The sequence below is a fragment of the Lytechinus pictus genome, chromosome 19, assembly GCF_037042905.1.
Source record: "Lytechinus pictus isolate F3 Inbred chromosome 19, Lp3.0, whole genome shotgun sequence".
NCBI classification, from domain to species: domain Eukaryota; kingdom Metazoa; phylum Echinodermata; class Echinoidea; order Temnopleuroida; family Toxopneustidae; genus Lytechinus; species Lytechinus pictus.
In genome coordinates, this window is record NC_087263.1 from 2,813,808 (window position 1) to 2,836,075 (window position 22,268).

General features: G+C 37.4%; 1 protein-coding gene across 1 annotated transcript; it reads right to left on the bottom strand.

The window, feature by feature from the left end:
- Positions 1–217: 217 nt before the first annotated feature.
- LOC129283225 (uncharacterized) lies at positions 218–21,488 on the bottom strand. The gene is made up of 11 exons (XM_054919060.2): positions 21,059–21,488; positions 20,438–20,584; positions 15,439–15,652; positions 14,830–14,927; positions 14,051–14,203; positions 7,891–12,712; positions 7,106–7,220; positions 4,901–4,974; positions 4,394–4,500; positions 3,692–3,845; positions 218–1,292 (listed from the first exon to the last, which is right to left on the bottom strand). Exons 1-11 carry the CDS (start codon positions 21,228–21,230, stop codon positions 1,268–1,270), a joined length of 6,081 nt encoding a protein of 2,026 aa, XP_054775035.2. The 5' UTR covers positions 21,231–21,488; the 3' UTR covers positions 218–1,267.
- Between the last annotated feature and the right edge of the window lie 780 nt (positions 21,489–22,268).

Genomic DNA, 22,268 nt, shown 5'->3' on the forward strand with positions numbered 1-22,268 from the left:
TTTTTTGGGGGGGGGATTCTTCATTGCAATGCATCACTTTCTGTTTGTTCTCCGAAATAGGAAAAAGGGGCCGTATAAATTACCAGCTCGCACGCTTAAACCCATTTATTGTTTTACTTAGAAGTTGCTTATCAGTGAGCTGTTACCTGATTATCGAGGGGACAACAAAAAGACTGAAGACACAAAGAGGAGACACAAAAAGAAAAAAAAACACTGGTCATGTTCTTAATTTTAATAAAAAAATCGTACACGTAACGACTGTTTTAATTATGAAATCCATATAGAAATGTATACATTGTTATTTGTATATATGGATTATATGGTATAGCAAGATAGCTCCATTCAATATTCTATGACAGTACCTTAAACACAATTAGACGATATATATTTCGCATAATGAACAGTTATTCTCCTTTATTGTAACTCTTTAGGTATCTGGGTCAATATTCAATCATATTTCCGATAAAAAAAGCGCTATGTTTTAATATTGACAAAAGGAATGATCATCATTCACTTTAACTACACGAGACTATATCAACCTCACTAGTGGGTGTTTTTTTTTGAAGCCACAAAAGCATCTCTTCAAAGAAATAGATTTCAAAGAAATGGACGATTGTGATCTCTTTCTTTTTTTTTCTTCTTTTCAAATATGACCACGACTAAAACTCTGTTACACTTTAAACATTATAATGGTCTATATTTACTTACTGGTGAGTAATCTATATTTATATTATTTTCATTCTTCTTATTATTCTCCTCCTCCCCCTCCCCCTCCTCCTCCTTCTTATTTTCCCCCGTCTTCTTCTTCTTCTTCCTCTTTTTAAAAATAATTTTCTTTACAACCATGAGTGAAGTTTAGAATTAATCACTGCGACTTTTTTCTGCTTAGTCGATTTAACTCACTTTGGATGACAGTCATCACTAAACTAGTCAAAGCGAATAGTTCCTCCAGTTACGTCGATTCAGAAAATAGGAAATTTTAGTTGATTTAATTATCTGAATGTCTGAGATAATCTCAAAGCAGAGTCATTTTGACTAGGAAACTAGTTGATTCCAGGCTGACCCCATTTCGAGTCAAATTTTACTCCAGTGAAATAAGACTAAATTGAGCCGTTTTAGAAAGCCACTAACATGTGATGTCATGCGATTTTCCATACTTTAATCAGTTATTGTGAATACTTTTAAAAACAAATACTTGAACATCTCGAAAAAGTAACTTTTATGAAATTCACATTTTTAATTTTGCTACTTCACTGTGACTGTTTTATTAGGCAGGCCGGCTACTACAGCACCTGTACAAAAAAAGAGACAAAAAGAAAAAAAATTAAATGAAGAACATTGTTTCACTAATAAGGAAAACAAACATGGCAAGGGTCCTTCAAAAGTATTTTAAAGGAAAGAAAGGGGCATTGAAATAAGAGTTTGGGAGCAGAGAAAGATGTTATATAATTATGACGAGGGAAAGAGATGGAAAAGAAAATTGCTGCGAGAGAAAAAAAACGTAAAAGGTAAAGTTAAACACAGAGCCGGAAAGAGAAAACTGGAAATGCATCATTATTTCAAACAAAAATAAAACGAACTAATTTTTTTTTCTACTAATTGAATATTGAACAATTAAAAAAATTGTTGGAAAAATATGAAAGTAATTAAAGTTTTGTGAGGAGTTTGTTACTGGGGAGTATAGACCGATTCGTTTAGGACTCTATTGAATTTTAGGGGGGCGCCCCCTTAATTCAAAAATACAAAGAAATAGGAGACGCAAGATTGGTTACGTCACCACCTCCAAACTGACTATCTCTCAGACTTTAAAACTAGTCTTGATATATACGCACTTTTAGGATAGCCCTAGGGTAGTGCAATTCTCCTTGCAGACGAAATTAGTATTTCGTACTTTCTTGATATTTATGAAAAAAGAAAAGAGTGAATCACAGTTAGACAATCAATCGAGAAACTCCTACAAACGGAAATTAGAGCCCCCAAATCATTAGCTATTAGCAGACAAGACGCGTAAGGTCTGGTCGTTCGAAAGAATGGTATTCTCCGAATGCCTTTGTAGCTGCGCAGACGTAGGATAGACGTCATCACGATGACGTTACCCCGCCTCGTGCCGGCTAAAGATGTCGAGAACTTGCGGAGCTCAAATTTCAGCGCGCGGGATGGTTTATTTCGCCTGTTTATTTTAACCCATTCCATATCCTATTCCCGACACGTTTGACTCTTCACAATTTTCTTTTGATGGTATGATTCGGAAATCGCATAGAGCTACTCGAACGACATCTTTTTATTTCACTCTGACAAAAGGCAGACGATGACAGCGTTAAGAGGATGGGAGGAGAGCGCTTGTAAAGTATTCCAATCTCAGAAACTTGAATGGGACATTGATTGTCCTTGAAGTATTCGGTAAATGTTATTGTCAAGTTCACTTGAGAAAGATTCTATTGGGCGCTTCGAAAATGCTTAAAATGCAATTAAAATGGTAATATTAGAATTGGCATCTAGTGGTAAAACTGCACTCTTTTAACCGTGGGGTGCGTAAAGCATATCTCTATGTATGTAATTTTGTAGGTCATGGTTTGACTTGACAATACGGCTTTACTTCTGTTGAAAAATAAACTCTTTCGCTACTTCATCCCGGATTGAACAACTTAATTGTTGTTTAAAGCATTGACCAGAACATCTTTGTCATGATGATAAGGAGTTCGATTGTGGGAAATTATTTTAAAAGGGGTAACATAATGGTAAACCAGTAATCAAAAATCAAAAGTTTCAAAAGTCACCTTTCTTAGATTATCTTTGCCGTCCAACTGTAAAACCAGTGGCGGATCTAATGACCTACATTTTGGAGTTAACCCCAAATTACCTTCATTGTAAAGTGAAGCTTTTTTTTTTGGCTTGTAAAAAAAATTCCCAGTACCAAAATGACCTACATCTTGGTAGAAACCCCCCCCCCCCTTTTTTTTTTTTTTTTTTTGCTTGCCAAATTTCTCGGTCAAACCCCCTCCTTCGAAAAAAGCTAAATCCGCCCCTGGTAACAATTACCATGGTAACTGGCGTGAGCAGCCAATCAAAACTGAAGATTCCATGACAAAATTAGTATAACTATACCACTACAAATATTTTAGATGCCTTCCTGTATCTTGTATTGTTTACAGTTGAGGCTAGAAGGTTACATACACCCAGGAAATTCAAAGAAAAGTTGACACTTGCCAAACATCAATTTACTGTATCTTACTTTATCTTATATTTGTGCTTTCATGATGATTTTGACATAAAACAAATGCGTATGTTATGCCCCTTCATCACATTGCTTTGTCATCAGGAGCTGAAAGGTATTTAGGTGTCATTTTTCCCCCAAAGAATCTTCATATTTTAAACGAATTAAAAAATAAAAACTTGACTTGACGAGTTTCACTGAATTCCGTGTGTGTATGTAAACATTTGGCCTCAACTGTATATATATAGAGAGAGAAAGGGACCAAACTGTCTATTATAAGATCATAAATTGAGTTTTTATTGGACAGTATTTTTAATTGAAATATGAATTACATCGACCTATCCAGAAAATGTACGTGGTACTGGCCATTTTCACTGTCTTCCTTTTTTGTGGAAATGTTTCGGTGTCGTAACGTATACTCAACAAGGACCTGAATTTGTAAAAAGGAAACAAGTTTGGCAATTCGCCGGTACTTACTTGGTATAAGCAGCAATGCATTTGCTTTTCATCGATTCTTCAACAATTTGGGAGTAAACTTCTGCTCCACTTTCACACGTAACTGCTCCACTTTCACCCAAGAGGGCGCCCGTCAAGCTACCGACTTGGCAGCACATCTTCGACATCATTTTAACTGCATAAAGCAAACGAAAATATTATTTCAATAGATCTCATACACAATCACATCCCCTTCATAGAGGTAAGCGAGTGTGATAATTGTTAGCCATGTGAAGAAGTAGTTATACTTAATGAAAGAGAGAATTTATCTTATCTTTTTTTTTTATCTCAGACGACATTAGTCTTATAAAACTGGTTTATACATAATTATCTTTGGTACGAATGGTATTTATTTTCCTATTGGAGCGTGCACAGTAAAAAAAACATTATACAACACTGTTTACTATATGAACATTACATTACTTGTTTAGACAGTTTAAACAATTGTTTAAATCTTAAGCAACAAAGTTTAATTTTCAATATCTAATTTTCAATAAATTAAACATGATTGTTTAAACGGTTAAACAAATACTGTAAGGTTCATAAAGTAAACAGCGTTGTATAAAATCTTAAACAGCGTTTTTACTGTGTGGGTACCTCCCTTTCGTTACCGAGCTTTACTTGTTTGTTTTCATAATTTTGACTCTCTTGTGTATTTTTTGTGATTAGAGTTTTCCGTCATACCTCGCACGTTATCCCATGGCGAGATCTCGACCGACGTCGTATTGGTGGCAGCTGTCTCGTGATCATCGATCTCACTGCTAGTTTCATCCTCATCAAGATTTAGAACCCTGTATGAAAAAAATATCAACAGTAATCTGTGTAAAATTTGATACTGTTAAATTTTGTATCCATTTACATGTGTTCTCACGAAAATAACATTGAAGTTTAACTGGATGTTTCATAAAACAGCGATAAGCATAAAATCCACTCTTCAAATGAGTTGGGTGATTATCTTGTGATACCGTATTCAATGCCGAGCGTCTATTCTTAAGTAGATATTATAACATGCTCCAAAATATAATAATATACTAATGAATAGAGTTTTTCTTGTCACAAAATGTCACAATATTGATAATGTGTCGTGATAAGTAAACACATTTGTACAACGTTGGGGAGAACATGCAAATGGCATAGCGATGTTAATTAATCATTAATTTATTCAAGAAATTGTCATATATAGTAACTTACCTGCCGAGAGCGTTTCCAATAGCTTGGAGTATACCAGCGGGTTTTGTTTCGCTCTCGGCTTCGTCAATCATTACCTCGAAAGAAAAAAAAATAGACGAAATTCCAAATGAATAATGAAATGACAATAGGAATAGTGAGACTGTAAACATATTTTCCAATGAAACCGAAATGTACATTTTTTCCATACCAAGCCGAAGACTGGTTCTTTATTTGTTTATATGTTTTGGTATACTATGAGCAAAAGGAAGATGGAGAAGATGATTGATGATGATGATGAAAAAAAGGAAGCGAAAAAAGAGGAGAAGAAGAAGGGAAAATGAAAAAGGGAAGGAAAAGAAAAAGATAAGGAGATAAAACATCCTGATGATGATGATTATGGTAATGGTGGTGGTGGTGATAGTGATGATGATGATGGTGGTGGTGGTGGTGGTGATGATGATGATGATGATGGTGGTGGTGGTGGTGGTGGTGGTGATGATGATGATGATGATGATAATGATGGTGGTGGTGGTGATGATGATGATGGTGGTGGTGGTGATGATGATGATGATAATGATGATGATGGTGGTGGTGGTGGTGATGATGAGGAGAAGGAGGAGGATGGTGATGATGATGATGATGGTGGTGGTGGTGATGATGATGATGATGATGATGATGGTGGTGGTGGTGATGATGATGATGATGATGGTGATGATGGTGATGATGATGGTGGTTGAGCTTGTCGTGGTCGTGGTGGAGGTGGTGACAGTGATTATGTAAAAAAAAATAGGGAAAAGTAGAAGATGAAAAAAAAATAGGAGTAAAAGAAGAAGAGAAGGATTGGAATATAAAAAAGACGAACAGAAGAAAAGGGCAATAAAATAAGATAATGAATTTAGAAAAAAAAAACAATGATAATTCGAGGAGAAAAGTTTGGTGATGATAGGATAGGTAAACAAGCACAGGTGAAAATAAAAAGTTTAGGATTCATTATAACAGAGACAAATAGCTACACCGAAATCAGAATATCAAGTAAATATGACAAAAACAGATTGTGTTTAGTTATAGGAAGAGAACGGTACATGCAAGACAGAATAAAGATAAAGAAAAAATAAAAGTAGACTAACAAAATCATGAATGAAGGAAATTATCTTTATTGTATAATTAAAACAAGCTAGAGAGGAACCGATAACTGTATTATTTTGATTGCAGATATTGCCAAGAGAGGGCAGCAGTTCATCTTATTCAATTATCAAACATCGACTATTAAAAAAATGGATACTGTATTTAAGGGCGCTTAAAGGACAAGTCCACAACTGGGCGTTGTGGCGTGCGCCTGTAATCCAAGCTATGCGGGGGAAGTTACAAATTGATGCAGAGGTTCGAGCCCTGGTCACGTCTTTCGGATGGTGACGTTAAAGGTCGGTGCCAGACGTACATAATCATATCTGATTGATACACGTCTGACAAAACTCAAATACACACACAGTCCACCCTGACAAAAAGTTTATTTGAATAAAAAGAGAAAAATCCAACGAGCATAATGCTAAAAAATTTCATCAGAATCGGATGTAAAATAAGAGAGTTATTACATTTTAAAGTTTTGCTTATTTTTCACACATTTGTTATATGCACAATTGAGTCACATGCAAATGAGAGAATCAATGATGTCCCTCACTCACTATTTCTTTTGTTTTTTATTGTTTGAATCAGACAATATTTCAATTTTTACAGATTTCACAATGAGGACCAACTCGACTGAACCATATAATGTTAAAACAATGGTAATTCCATATGATTAGTGAGAAATAAAGCTTTGTTTCACAGGACAACGAGGAGAAAATTAGAATATTTCATATTTTTTATAACAAAATACAAAAGAAAAAGTGAGTGAATGATGTCATCGGTTTCCTCATTTGCATACCGACCGGGATGTGCATATAACTTTTATGTGAAATTAAGCAAAACTTTAAAATGTCGTAACTTTCTTATTTACATCCGATTTTGATGAAATTTTCAGTGTTATGCTCGTTGGATTTTTCTCTTTTTATTCAAATCAACTTTTCAGTTGGGATGGACTTGTCCTTTAAGATATTAATCAGTGCCGTAATGTGCCAACATATTTGAGGGGGCCAGATATGGCGAATTGGGCAAAATTTACAAAAAGATTTTCGACATTATTTATTACAAAGATCAAATTTTGCGATAGATTTTGACATAATATACCTGCAGCTCATCTGTAGGGACTAGATACTCTCTGGCGCAGGAATATCGTTCGCCGTCCGTCACATTGCAGCATTCAGGGGGCATATTTTTCTTTCCCCATGTATCTGGGCGTGGTCTACAAAATGAGTACGATAATAATGTAGCATTAATAGTTAGTATATAGATAAAGAGTGATATTACAAGCAGTGCATGTCGAAGCCGTATGGTGTCTATGGTCATACAGAATAGAATGGCAAGGGATGGGAATGGTAGTAGTAGTAGTAGCAGCAGCAGCAGCATCTGTAGTAGTAGTAGTAGTAGTAGTAGTAGTAGTAGCAGCAGCAGCAGCTGTAGTAGTAGTAGTAGTAGAAGTAGTAGTAGCAGCAGCAGCAGAAGCTGTAGTAGTAGTAGTAGTAGACGTAGTAGTAGTAGTAGTAGTAGCAGCAGCAGCAGCATCTGTAGTAGTAGTAGTAGTAGTAATAGAAGTAGTAGTTGTTGTTGTTGTAGGAGAAGTAGAAGTAGGAGGAGGAGGAAAAATGGCAGTGTGGTAGAGGTGGCGATGCTGTGGAGTTAGTGGTAAAATAAGAAGTAATCGTGCTTTTCGTCTTTTAAAATAGTCACAAAGCTTTAATAATTTCGTCAAGATCTCTCTCATTTAATGAAAAGCAAACTCCTTTATTTTATTTTTTATTCTTTGAACTAAACTTTCTTTTCTTAATTTCTTGAAGATTATTTACAGTGGGTAATTGAGTTTACAAAATGAATTTCAGACCGCTATATATCCATGATCAGAGAAAACAAATTACCTGAATCCTTTCTCCTGAATGTCGCATATCCCATCTACGATAGATTGTGTCATTCCAGAGATGCATTCTACCTTCTCTTCTGTGACGTTGAGGGCGCAACATGCCTTAAGTTCCTGAAGAATGGCATTGCTTCCTCGAAACCGCTCCCTCCTTTCCACACTGACCTCCGGTTCAATTAGATCGGAAAGTCTACTAATGAGGTTATGAATATCATCCGCAGCCTCAACAGCAGGACAAAGGCCCTCAACCATCTCATTCTTGAACAGAAGTTTCAGAAGAAACAGCTTCCCAAGCTTACTTCCGTGTCGGTTTCTTTTGGAGCTACCTAGGGTGTTGTGCATGGCCGTTTCTAGGTGATTGTTTCCTAGCCAAGTCTTCCTTTGCTTGTACTCACCTCTCGGGAATCCCATGTCACTCATAATCTCCCTCCGTCTTCTTGAATCTTCGTCTTCCTCATCATCCTCTTCTTCTGTTTCACCTTGTTGTTCTTGTGTCTGTGGTTCATTGTTGTCTGTCCACCAATTCCACCACCATCCTCCATCCTGTTCTGCTTCAGACTCCTGTCCTTCACTCTCTACTTGTTCTTGGGCACCGTGTTCTCCATCCTGTCCTTCTGACTCTTCACCATCCATAAAATTCCAAGCGCTCCTCTTTCGCCTAGAATCCTCGTCTTCTTCGTCCTCCTCCTCTTCTTCTTCTTCTTCCTCTTCTGCGTCAGCATTTTGTTCTTGTGGTTCAGCATTGCCCTCAGATTCTTGACCTTCAGATTCCTGCCCTTCGCTTTCCATCTGTTCTGATTCTTCTCCATCCAGCAGCATCCAACTCCAAATATCCCTTTTTTTTCTCCGATCTTCTTCTGGTTCTTCTAATTGTTCTTGCTCTTGGGGTTTCTTGTTTCCGGACCACCAGCCGCCCCACCATCCCCCTGTGTCTTCGTTAGCTTTTACATCGATTTCTTCTGCATCTTCCGATCCGTCAGATGACTCTGATTCCGATCCGTCAGATGATTCTGATTCCGATCCGTCAGATGATTCTGATTCCGATCCGTCAGATGACTCTGATTCCGATCCGTCAGATGACTCTGATTCCGATCCGTCAGATGATTCTGATTCCGATCCGTCAGATGACTCTGATTCCGATCCGTCAGATGACTCTGATTCCGATCCGTCAGATGATTCTGATTCCGATCCGTCAGATGACTCTGATTTCGATCCGTCAGATGACTCTGATTCCGATCCGTCAGATGACTCTGATTCATAACCACTATCTTCCTCTGACGGTGATCCCTCCCCTTCACGATCAGTTTCTTCCAGTTGCACTGGCACCGAATCTTCCTCTTCTTCCTCCTCTTCTTCTTCTCCCTGTGAAGATTCAGATTGTTCTCCTTCAGATTCTGGGACGTTTGATTCGGATTGCTCTTCCTGGACTTCCATCACTTCCTGTGGAACTGATCCTTCCATATCTTCATTTTCTTCTTCTAATTGTTCTTGCTCTTGTGGGTTATTGTCCCCGGTCCACCAGCCACCCCACCATCCTCCCCCTGTGTCTTCGTTGGCTTCTTCATCTTCCGATCCGTCAGATGATTCTGATTCAGAAACACCTTCAGAACCACCATCCACCAGTAGCGCTGGCATCGAGTCTTCCTCCGGTACTTCTTCTTCTTCTTCTCCTTGTGAAGATTCAGAGTCGTCGCCTTCTTCAAATTCTTGGACGTTTGATTCAGATTGCTCCCCCTCGTTTTCCATCACCCCCTGTGGTACCGATCCTTCCATGTCTTCTTCTTCTTCCTCCCCTTCTTCTTCTTCCTCCTCCTCTTCTTCAAAATCGGTCTCCATCATTTCATTTCCTGTCTGTTCTTGTGGCTCTTCTTCTCCTTGTGAAGATTCAGAGCTGTCGCCTTCTTCAAAATCTTGGACGTTTGATTCAGATTGCTCCCCCTCGTTTTCCATCACCCCCTGTGGTACCGATCCTTCCATGTCTTCTTCTTCCTCTTCTTCTTCTTCCTCCCCTTCTTCTTCCTCCTCCTCTTCTTCAAAATCGGTCTCCATCATTTCATTTCCTGTCTGTTCTTGTGGCTCTTCTGCTCCTTGTAAACTGTCGTTATCTTCCCCTCCTGATTCAAATTCTTCTCCTTCTTCATCCTCCTCTCCTTCTGATTCTTCTCCCTCCGAACCTTCACTTTCAGACCCTTCACTCTCTGATAAAATCCCTACTGATGGACTATCCCCTGTTGATGGATTTGAAGATCCTTCATTTTCTATTTGCGAACTTGGGGCGTCAGGGCTAAAGTGAATTTGAAAGCATTCGAGTTGAGCATCCCCATAGAGACCGCAACACTTTCTGAAGTTTTCTTCATCAGTATTTGATTCCATTGTAGAGTCCGTAATTGACATACTTGTTTCAATGTCTCCTCGCCCGCCAAATTTGATTGGTGCTGGGGCGCGCACATTATTACTAGGTTGTGCACTTTCTGAAACAGAATCTAGACCAACGGACCCCGCAGAGGAACCTTGGGAATTATCAGGAAGGGCAAAACACGCATCATTCAACAGTTGCAACCACGCGTTGGTCATGCAAGAACTTGCTTGTGTTACAGAATTTTCTTCGCAGCAATGAACCAGACTGTCGACCTCATAAATAGTTCTCCCATAAGACTGGCGCACCTTCTTGGCCGTAGGTCTCCTATACTTATCAGAATGCCTTCTTTTCCGTCTCCGATCTTCTTCTTCCTCTTCCTCATCCTCCTCTTCTTCTTCTTCATTCTGTTCCATCAACTCCTGCATCATGTCTCCATGCATTCCATGTTCATCGTCTTCATCCTCTTCTTCATCCATTATTTCTTCTGCCAAGAGGTCTTGAAGTTCTTGTAATTCAGCCTGGATTCCCGTGAGTTGGTTGAGATCTACATCAAGATTGGCTTCAGGATCAGCATAGAGGATTTTGAAATCTTCTGCAGCCTGGCATATGGCATTTTGATGATCGATATCAAAACGCATCTCAGGTGGCATTTCTTTGAAAAACTCCACCATAGGCATGGCCTGGGTGATTGGTATTCTCAATCCAAGAACAGCCATGCTATTTTCCTTGATGCATTCATGTCGCATGTCACCGGCCAGAGAGCAACATGGGTGTGAAGGATCAAGAAAAGGACCTTCGAAATCATCAGGAATATATTCTCCGTAGAACCCTACGGGGAAGTACACTCTAGGAGGAGGGCCATCGCATGATTGATCAGCTAGTCGTTTCGCGGTATCCCTGATACAAGGAAACTTCCGGTCGTTCTTGAATCGACAACACTTCTTCATCGGCCACCGCCCCCTAAGTTCTGACGATGGCGCCGTTTTCAGTTCGTCACAGACATTGGTTAGTCTGTTAACCTCTGCAATATCGAGAAGATCTTCCCTTATGTTTTGGACTTTTTCAATGATCGGGGGACTGAACGAGAGCATAGCAACCTGCCTATCTACTCGTGAGAAGCAGGCGGCTCTGATGTCGGCATTCTGTCTCATGCAGCACCTGTGCTCTGCATTGATCGGGTCTTCTGTACGCACAATGGTATTAAAAATGTCTATCTGGAAAAGCTCATCAGTGTTGCAGACCGCCGTAAAGTGGTTCCTACGGAGCGCAGCTAAACATTCTCTTTGACCTTCCCCGTCTTCCTCGCAGCAACGGACTACCTGCTCGTCTATCAAATCAACATCTTCCCTCACAGCAGTGCAAATGGCCTCGTTCTGTCGGATTTCTTCTTTCATCCAACGTTGACCCTTTTTTTCGCGTGGTGCCTCATCCTGAACAGACTTTTCGGGTGCTTTCTGGCGTCTAAGCTTCGAAAGGGAAATCCTCATTGTTCTGATGCAAGAGATCCGCTCTTCTCCACCAAGCATACAGCACTCGTGTTCGGGATGAAGGTTAGTCTTGGCGGCGTTGAAGTTCTCTCCCTCAACAATAACGTATGATACGTCAACGTTAGTGTTGTTGCAAATTTGTGCTAAAACAGCATTTTGTCTCTTATCCATGCATCTTTTCTTATCGAGAAATGTTGATTGTTTACAACAGGTGATTAGCGTTTCGTCGGCACCTTCTTTTCGAAGTTTAGTGCACATTCTCTGCATCCATGAACCTCGGCTTTGTGTGTTCGCTTCAGGTCTTCTTGTGGAGTTATTTTTCATTTGCTGGTTGGTGGATCGTTTGACCAGGAAGCATTCATACCTTGCTTCATCTTCCGAACTGCAGCATGGATGAACCCTTTCCTTCTTGCCGTTTTCGAATCGTGAAGCTTGCTTCTTGCATAAACTATCGAAGTTGTTCCTTTCTGTTTCTCTGAAGCAAGCAAGAGCGTCGTCCACGTCATCTACCATGCAGCAGGTCTGGTAATCCTCAACGTCCCTGTCACCTTCTGGTGTTTTATCAACAGCATTGCAAAGACGTTTGACTTTCTCCATTTTGCGCTTCAGGGTGCGCTTCTCTTCCAGTCGTCTCTTTTGGTTTTCCCTCAGCGCCTTTTTCTCCATGCAATTGTACCTGAGATCACCCTGAAGTCTACAACAGTTACGACCCGGCAAACGATCCATTGTGCCGTTTACCCTTGTCACACTCAAACCACAGATTTCGTCATAGTGCGTCCTTTTCTCCTCGCTCAGGCAAAGCATGCGATCGGAATCGCTAGTCAGTTCGCAGCATCGTCGAACGCCCTCTGCGGTGGCCAGGACCGGGTGACCCTCGAAGAAATTCCCTGCCATCTTGGAACAGAAGGTATCCAACCTGTGCATGTCATTTTCCTCGCCGGGGATGAGTCGTACCAGGCACATTCTCCGTTGATGCACTGTGAATATAAAGATAAACAAAATAACATGATAACACGTTCTTTCACTCAACCATGTAAACTATTCTGAATGGGAAAATACTTATTAAATTTTTATGAATATTTATTTGGTCGAATATCTACAATCTACAGTAATGTTCATTAATGTATCATAGAACCAAATCGCAAATATTCTGGAATCTTATATTGTTGTAGTTTTGTGAATGTGGTGGTATTTTAGAAATCGTTCCTATGAATAAATTAAGTGAATAAACAAATAATCAAATAGATATAATTAATAAATTAGTAGATTATCCATTGCATCATTTTAACGATGTAACTCCTTATGTGCGAGACGGTCTTTGCCTTATATTTAATCTGTGATGTTTTTTTGTCATCATCTGCACGTTTATATTTTATCGAAATTTGCACTGATAATATGATTTTGCATGGCTCGATGTATTTCTTTTCAAATTAATCAGGATTTAAAAAAATAACACAAAATCATCGTCTTTTTTCCTTTCATGGGATATTGTCCGATATTATGGAGTATGGAGACACCATTCTTGAAGGTTAAAAATATATGTATATTAAAAATCGAAACCGTTTCCATAGTTTCATATAGACAATGTACTTGTTGGTGGATCGCAAGGGCGACAGCACGCATTCTCGTTAAGGCATGACGATATCTTCGTCTGAGTTGCTACACTACCGTCTACTAACTTTGCAGGGTAAATTGCCAATTCGTCCACTGCCAACTCGTCCACTCACCAAATGGTCTAACTTCATTTAATCTAATGCCATTCCGTCCAACAACATTTCGTCTAACAACCATTTGGTCCAATAACCATTTGGTCCAATCATCATTTCGTTTAATCACCCGTTCGTCTATTGCTATTTCGTCTAATGACTAGTTGGTCTAATACTCGTTTTATTTTCATTCATTTTGCACGATTAACTCTTTTTAGTTTTAGTTTATTTTTTTTTACTTTAATTAGACCACATGGTATATGGACTAAATGGCTATTGGACCAACTAGTTATGAGACAGAATGTATTAGGCTAAATGAAAGTAGACCATGTGGTGAGTATACGAACTGATGGTAGACCAAATGATAGTAGAAAAGTTGGCAATTGGACGAATTGGCATGAGACGAATTGGAAATTAACCCTTTGCAGGACTGTACTCAAAATGATTTTGCCTAAAATACTATAAATTGCCAAAATCAGAAAAAAAAACCTAAGTAAACAAATACAAGGAGGAGGAAGTATAAATATATTGATTAAATGATAATAATTGATTTTAATTAATCTGATTCAGTCGTGAAGAAATCAAAGGGGGTAAAATTGAATAACGTACCGGGTAGCTGACAGCACTCAGTAATGACTGAAGGGAGAACAGGTCCTCTGAAATTTCCCTCTTCACATAGTCGTTCAATATTCCCATATAGTTCATCGTCATATAATGGCTCTTCCTCCATTGATTCATCCTCCCCCATCTCCTCTTCTTCATCTGCAGGTCAAAAATCGGTGAGGAGAACATTAAAGTATATAGAATCTTTATTGATTGTGGAAGTAAATATGGAATGATGTGATAATAACGGAGGGAGAGATAGAGAAAGGAGAGAGAGAGATTAAAAAAAACGGAAATCGTGTGATGGGTCAGCGACAATAAGCATGATAAGAGAGATAAAGAGAAAAATTGGAGAGAAATGGGGGAGAGAAGAAAATCTATTTTACAATGCCAACACTTCTACTTTTATCTCTGATATAAATTTTGAACAATCTTTGGCCGAATTGTTCATAATATGAATTAAGGCATAAACTAAGATACATAGAATAAATTACAGAAATTAATTGACATGATATCAACAATCCGTCTAGAATACTACTGATACGATCCCCACGTCGTATGCTACCGATAAATTAGACCTATACACTGCCTATTTCCGCAAAAACTCCAACATCTAGATAAAAATTACAGACAAGTACTTTGGCGATTCAATAATGGCTCATATTGTCCAAACGCCTGACGGTGAGACTAACTCTGATACTCCAGTATCATTACTACTTATGCAGTAATGGATAAATCCAACTGTAATTTAAAATATCAAAGAATGAATAGGAGTGGATCATTACCTGACTTGATCATTCCAAGCAAACAAACTTCTGTCGTGAGGGCGCCCTTCTCCGATGAAGAATCAGAATACACGTGATCACCTGACTTGACCGTAGCTCTGGGTTTAAAAGCAAAACAATTTATGTTCGTTATTATAGATATCTTATGTTATGGTCGTTATTATTAGTATCTTATACAAATGTCTCATCTCTAGTCGTTTGGGGCAATACACCGAAGTACTTACGGCGTTTGTATTGGTTGGGCTGCACTTTCCACCACCCCGTAATCAACTTGCAGAGAAAAGTAACATTTCAAAAATACGAATGAATTAAACAGGGAAGTCATGAACTTGGTCTAGCGCCCCCTACGATTGTAAGTACAGGATAGAGTGAACCCAGGTGCAGGAATTTAAAATTTAGATAATAGTACAATATTCTTTGTACTATTTCTATGAATTAAAGGAGGCTTAATAAGATGTTTGATTTGTCTATTATTGATACTAAAGCAAATATCTATTAACATGTTAGTTAAAATGCTATTAATGATAAAAAGAAACGCATTGGCGTATGCATCTCCTATTGAGAGACAAGCAACTGACAGTAAGATAAATGTAAAAACTTGTACAATACCTTAAAGTTACACAGCCGCACTGGGGCGCCTTCCAGCTAAATGACACTCTGCGCATGTCCGTAACTATTGCGTTTCTGATCACATGAGGGCAGTCTTCATCTGGCGTTCCGATGTCGTATTTGTCGATCATCGTACCGTGGACGCAGTCGGGATCGAGGTTGTGTGCAGTGACCACGAACTCCTCAAAGAGGTCGGGGTTGCTTTTAAGATTGACTGTTTGAATAGAATTGATTTCAATATGAATTGTAATATTCATCTTTTACCACATTTTATTATCTATCATTTTCAAAGGGTAATGAACAAAAATGAAAATCCATATTTTGTTGTTCGAAATGGAAATCTGAAAGAATAATTGTGAAGAATTTACAGAACTGGTGACCGTTTCATAAAGATGTTATTATTTACCAATGCATGACTTCATCGCACGACTGGTACGGTTTCTTTCACACCCCTAATTTTAATTGGTGTTCATTTAAACCAAAAGAAAGGGTTATCAGTCGTGCGTAAAATCATACGTAACTAAAGAATAGCTTTATGAAGCACCAACCAGATCTGGGAAGCGTTTCATGAAAGGACAAGTCCCATTTTCATCCGACGGTTACCATAGTAACAGTGCTTCTCAGCCAACCATAATCAAGGAAAGTTGTCAGGTCGGACAAAAATGCTGCTGAAACGCTCCCCCGGTGGGTTTTATCTATCGCCGACATAAATCGGACTAACTGTCGCTAACTTACAAAGGCTTGTTGCACTGCACTTGCCCCCCCCCCCCGCAGTTTGTTTGTTTTTTATCATTTCGTCCGATTTCAAATTAATAATAATAATAATAATGATAATAATAATAATAATAGCTGGATTTATAAGGCGCTTTTACCTAAGGATACAAATCGCTGCTATTATTACCCCGGCTTTGGCCCGAGCTACCATCACCGGCGCTCAGTGCATTCAAGAAAATAATCCTGCCGGGTACCCATTCACTTCACCTGGGTCGAGTGCAGCACAGTGTGGACAAATTTCTTGCTGAAGGAAAACACGGCATTGCTAGGATTCGAACCCACGACCCTCTGTTTGAAAGGCGAGAGTCAGAACCATTAGACCACGGCGAGCCCACTCAGGCTCATTACCTTTGTAGGTGACACGACATTTCATAGGGTTAAGGTTGCAATAGGGTTTTATGTTAGGTTTGGAACAGAGTTAAAGGAATGGTACGGGCTGGAAATATTTGTATCTCAATAAAAAAGAGTAAAATTCACAAAGCAAATTGCTGAAAATTTGATCGAAATCGGATAACAAATAACAAAGTTATTGAATTCTAGAGATTTGCATTATTCTGGTGAAACAGTTCTAGGCATGTCTTTATGAATATTCATTAGGTGGGTGATGATGTCATATCTCCACTTGTTCTTTCGTATTTTATTATATGAAATTAGGTTTATCAAAAAAAATTCTACCAAGAACTAAAACAATTGGATTGACAACTGATTAAATGCATTAGTTATTTATTGCCGCAACTTATTTCATCATAATGGAGACATTTTTTACACATTGTATGAAAAAAGAAACATTTATGATTTCATGTAATAACATAAGAAAAAGGAAAGTGGGGATGTGACATCATCAGCCCACCTAATGAATATTCATGACGATGTGCAAATAACTGTTTTAAAAAAATTGATAAACTTTAAAATTCAATAACTTTGTTATTTGTTATCCGATTTTGATGAAGTTTTCAGCATTTTGCTCCGTAAATTTTACTTTATTTATTTAGATATAAATATTTTCAGCCCGGACCATCCCTTTAAACACAGGATTGAAGTTGGTCCTTCCATTAGTGTGTGGAATTTAGAAAAGAGCAATTTGTGGTCGGAGGAAATATCATGGAACCCGTTGTATTATTATAATAGTGCCATATGCCCCTCAAAGAACAGGTTGGATACAAAATGCATTAAACCATTTACGCGTAATACGCATATCTTAGATACATGGAAAGGACCCCCCCCCCCCCCCCCATTAACACTTTTTCTCTTACACCATGTAAATTAATTGACCTTCAGGCAATGCGACAAATTTGAGAGACAAAGAGGAATTTTTATCCTTATATTTATTTTATATTTGACAGGGATTTTATCCTTATATTTATTTTCTATTTGACTTAATTCACCTAAAATATCCTCTCTCTACAGTATTATAATGCGACTAGAAACGAAAGGTAACATGGTGGTGTTTCATAAAGCTGTTCGTAAATTAAGAGCGACTTTAAGAACGACTGGTGATCCTTTCTTGTGGTAAATGATATATTCATTGGCGATGTTTAAGCGCGCAAGAAAGGTTCACCAGTCGTTCTTAAAGTCGCTCTTAACTTACGAACAGCTTTATGAAACGGCCCCCAGTAGTCTTAAGAATATATAATTTTTCTTTCAGAGATTTCAGACAAAGGAGTTAAATAATTCTCGAAACAAAATTACCAGGGATCAGTATCACAAAGGTCTGCAATCAATCGCTAAATGAACTGACCAATCAAGATCAAGTTTACACACGCATTTGGCTCAACATACTGACCAGGAACCAATCAGTGTGGTTCTTTGATATTTTCAATTCATCGCAAACCTTTGTATTACGGGACCCTGGTCATGATGTCAAACATAGCAACAAAATATGTTGAATCATCAGATCCGATAAGATTTTGCTCAAAAGAGATTTAAGAGACACTGTAGATTAACTTGAAAAGTTGAATGCACATGCCCCCGTATCAGATGTTTGACGACCTTTAATTAATCCAACAGCTAATATTTGAGATGGCGTGATCATAAAACCTGACCCTCGTAACATTAATACCTTAGTCACATCTGCTCTAAGGCGGTCGTACGGCGAGTCGAAAAGAGCCTTTTTATTCATTTTTATTCAAACCACCTATATGTAGCTATTACAAAAAAAAATATTAAAACGGCTGTTCGGCTGTTTTCGACTCGCCGTACGGCGGTCGTAGTGCAAATGTGACTGAGGTAGAAGCTTTTCGTTTGATTATGTGGGCTGATTTCTATACATTTGATTATATTGTTTGTTGGTTTTTTTTTTTCATATTGTATAATCGATCATCCGAAAATTCTTATTATGATTGCATAATTTTCTTATGAGACTTATATTGATATTGTATATTATTTAGATTTGTGAGAAGACGATAAAAACATGTTATAAAACAAACAAAATATTACGATCAATCGATAAGCTTTAGGTAATACGGAGCCAATAAATTCGCGCACCCCTCGAAGAGATAATGAAGTATTGGAGCTACATCACATAAACATTGTTTCAATCTTAATGTTTCTTCTATATTTATGAACTTACTTGTAGAGTTTGACTCCAGTGTAGTTCTAAACACATTTTCTTATATTCTGCAACAATACTTGAAATTAAAGGTTGAGTTTGAAAAGCTAAATGTAAAAAAACATATTTTTTATTTTACTTTGCTATATATCTAAGTAAAAAAATGCTATGTTTTTTATTTTCACTGCCATGGGGGTTTAATTGCCCACTTGTCATTCCATAAAGTTTGCTATTTCTCTATAGAGTGATCGAAATAATATTGTGACCCATTCGACAGAGTTGAGAATACGAGTCCTTGACTTCATTATTGTACATGGACATTTTATGGTGGCTTTTTCACCTATGTATGTTCACCGACAAATGATCAGAGGAAATATAACGTGGATTCAGCACAATTATGACACAGATAACTGTTACATCTGCAAAAATTGAAAATACGTATATTCCGATCAAGTCCCCATTTCCGAATCTGTCACACCTAAGAATTCCAGTATATAGTGCACTTGGGAGTTAAATTTTATAAGAATTGAATCAATTAAAAAATATAATGTATATAATTAGGCAAATACTCTACAGCTGAAATACATTTTGCTGAAATAAAGAAGAAATTATTTACGATCCATTAAAGAACGTGGGTAATAAGGCCCCACCTAGAACATGTAAATTCATCAGATCATTTTTTAATCTATAATTTGAGACGATTTCAGAAACCAAATAGGTAATATATACATGGTCATGAGCAACCAGATCATTGAGTGTAAAACAAAAGAGGAATTACTATAAATTAACATTTACAAAGATTTTAAAAAAAGAATAACAAAGCAATACTATAATACTGCGCTTCAATGCGAATTACTAGTATCCTGATTTTGAACATTGATATGAATTAAATCTGTGGTGCGCATGCACCCCTAACCAGTGAAATTAAAATGATTGATTTATAATAGTAAAATATAATATTCGCTGTTCTATATACCATTATGTCTTCTAAACCTCGATATTGCCATCGTATGCTTGACATTTGACAGTAATGGCTGTTTTATTCAAAGTATTTTCGTTTTCACTCGTATATAAATAGACAAAGATTCCAGGAAAATCCATTGTTTTAATGTTAGAATTTTAAATCGGGCATAAGAAATCATGATAACTTCCACGGTAGAAATTATATTCTTAGGAAGATTCAGAAATGAGGTTGATCTGTAGAAGTATTAAGATTTATCTTATATTGCTTTGATTTACATCATTTTACCATACACAGATTAAAGTGATAATACTACCTATAGGCTACCAATCCTACAATCTTAGTCGGCCAAAATAACCAATTTGTTTGATAATTATTTTGTCCAACCAACATAATGGTCTAAATTACATTTTTTTTTATTCTCAGCAATACCGTGGATAATTTTGACGATTTTTTATATACATAGATATTGGGGGTGTCGAATACAATAATCATAAGTTGGTTACAGTAACAAACGCAAATGTAATCATAAAAGCAGTAATGAGATGATGAAAGAGTATTAAGTGAAAAAATGTATCAACATCTAAATAAATAGATTAATTAATAAGAAATGATGAACAAACAACAGACAACTTAATTGACTATCTTCTATATAAAATCTATAAATAAGTACCCATTTTGGCAATCAAACATCTTAGGAAATATAACCTTCTTACCTGCATATTCGATCTCTGGTAGGAATCCCTCGTCGACGTCACTTATTGAAAGATCAAAGTCGGGAATCATTGGGGAATTTGAGCTCTCCTCAACCATCCGCGGTGTGCCCAAAACGGCGTGGACCTCGTTGACGTCGCATTGCGTCTCTAAAGCGAAAATATGACATGAAAATTGAATAAATCATACCGCTCATTTATCTTTCATATAGAATCTGGATGGTGCGGCGACTCTAATTTAGCTGTATCGGACTTTAGAGGACTGTAATTTCTGGCGGCCACACTAATAGGGGCGTCCAAAGAAGAACAAATAAGACACTTTCAATTTGCTATGCGATGAGCTAGCTGCTTTGTTAGGTCAGTGAATAACTTATGTTTAGGCATACTTGAATTTCGATATTCATTTTGGCAACAAGTTCTTGTAGACATCACTCGAAAGTGAGTGAAAAAGAGTGAAAATGAATGAGATTTTCTCGTTTTTTTTTAATCAGGATGTTTTCAGAAAGATTACATTATCATAAGCCTTATCTTGCCGTACGAGTGCAACTGAGAGTTCAATTAGTTACCAATTAATGATTTTAACAATTAACTTGCTTAAAAGAAATTCATTTTATAATTTCTTACCTGTGGGCTTCGACCACGCCACGGCCAGCACCGCGACCAAGCAAAAAAGTTCCTTCCGCATTTTACTAAAATTTGATATATTATGACCCAACCCGGTCGGTCTAACTCTATTTAACCCTCCGCTCCTAATCAGGGGGGCAAAGTTACACCTCTTTTGTCTTTGGTATAACATTCAGAAGCCTAAACTCAAACAATAGAACCTGGGGATGGGATGACTTTGAAGTGATGTAATTTGCTGGTAGTTTGATCACTTAATCCTTTGTGATGATAATAGAGCCATCACTTTGGTCAACAGTTTAATGACTTCGAGAACGCTAGCGTTTGGAGTTGTACACAGACATTTATTGGAATAAACGGGTAATTTAAGAGGAAATTAAGTCTTTGACGCATGTTTCGATACGGTCACTGTCAATACTGAACTTGTTTATGGGCAGTTCCCAGTTCGCAAGGTGCTTTTGTTTACGAGTATAAAACCTTTCTGAGAATCAAAGAGTGATTAGTTTTAGCTAAGATCAGTTATTAATCTCTCCGAGAAATCACAAACAACTTCGAATCTTTGTAATTGAGTCATAAACTGAGCAATTGATTCTGTTTACAATATGCTGTAATCGGTACCGTAGTGTATCATGCTTTTGACTTTTTGAGACTAGGAATCTAATAAACTTTACAAATTATGCATAGAACCAACATTATTCTAAAAACCATTTATATCAAATGAGCGTTTCGTTGACTAAAATCTTGGTATTTTTCGCTGAAATTATGTATTTAGTTTAACTACGCTTATGATATGGAAAGGAGCATATCTTGTAGCCTAGCATAGCTCACTTGAAAGAAGATAATACTGTTCATGTTACAGTAGTACTGTCCCGCGATATGAGTTCAGATCATGTACAAATGAATGGCTGCAACAAAACTAACAAGCAAAACACAATAATAATTTCAGTGAAATCGGCTGGAAAATAATAAAGTGTGTGCCATTTTTGTAATTGTTCATAATTTCATTGAAATATGAATATGAAATCAATAACGGAGTTGAAAGTGTCATTTTCTATTTCGTTATTATTGTTCCTATAGTTTATGATATTGCATACCAGTTATTCAACTTTTCTGCCTTAAGAATATAGAAATGTGATTGATGCCTCATTGTGTAACACCTTGATTTTTCTTACAAAGGAGAATACTTTGAACATTTTTATATAGATAATAATAA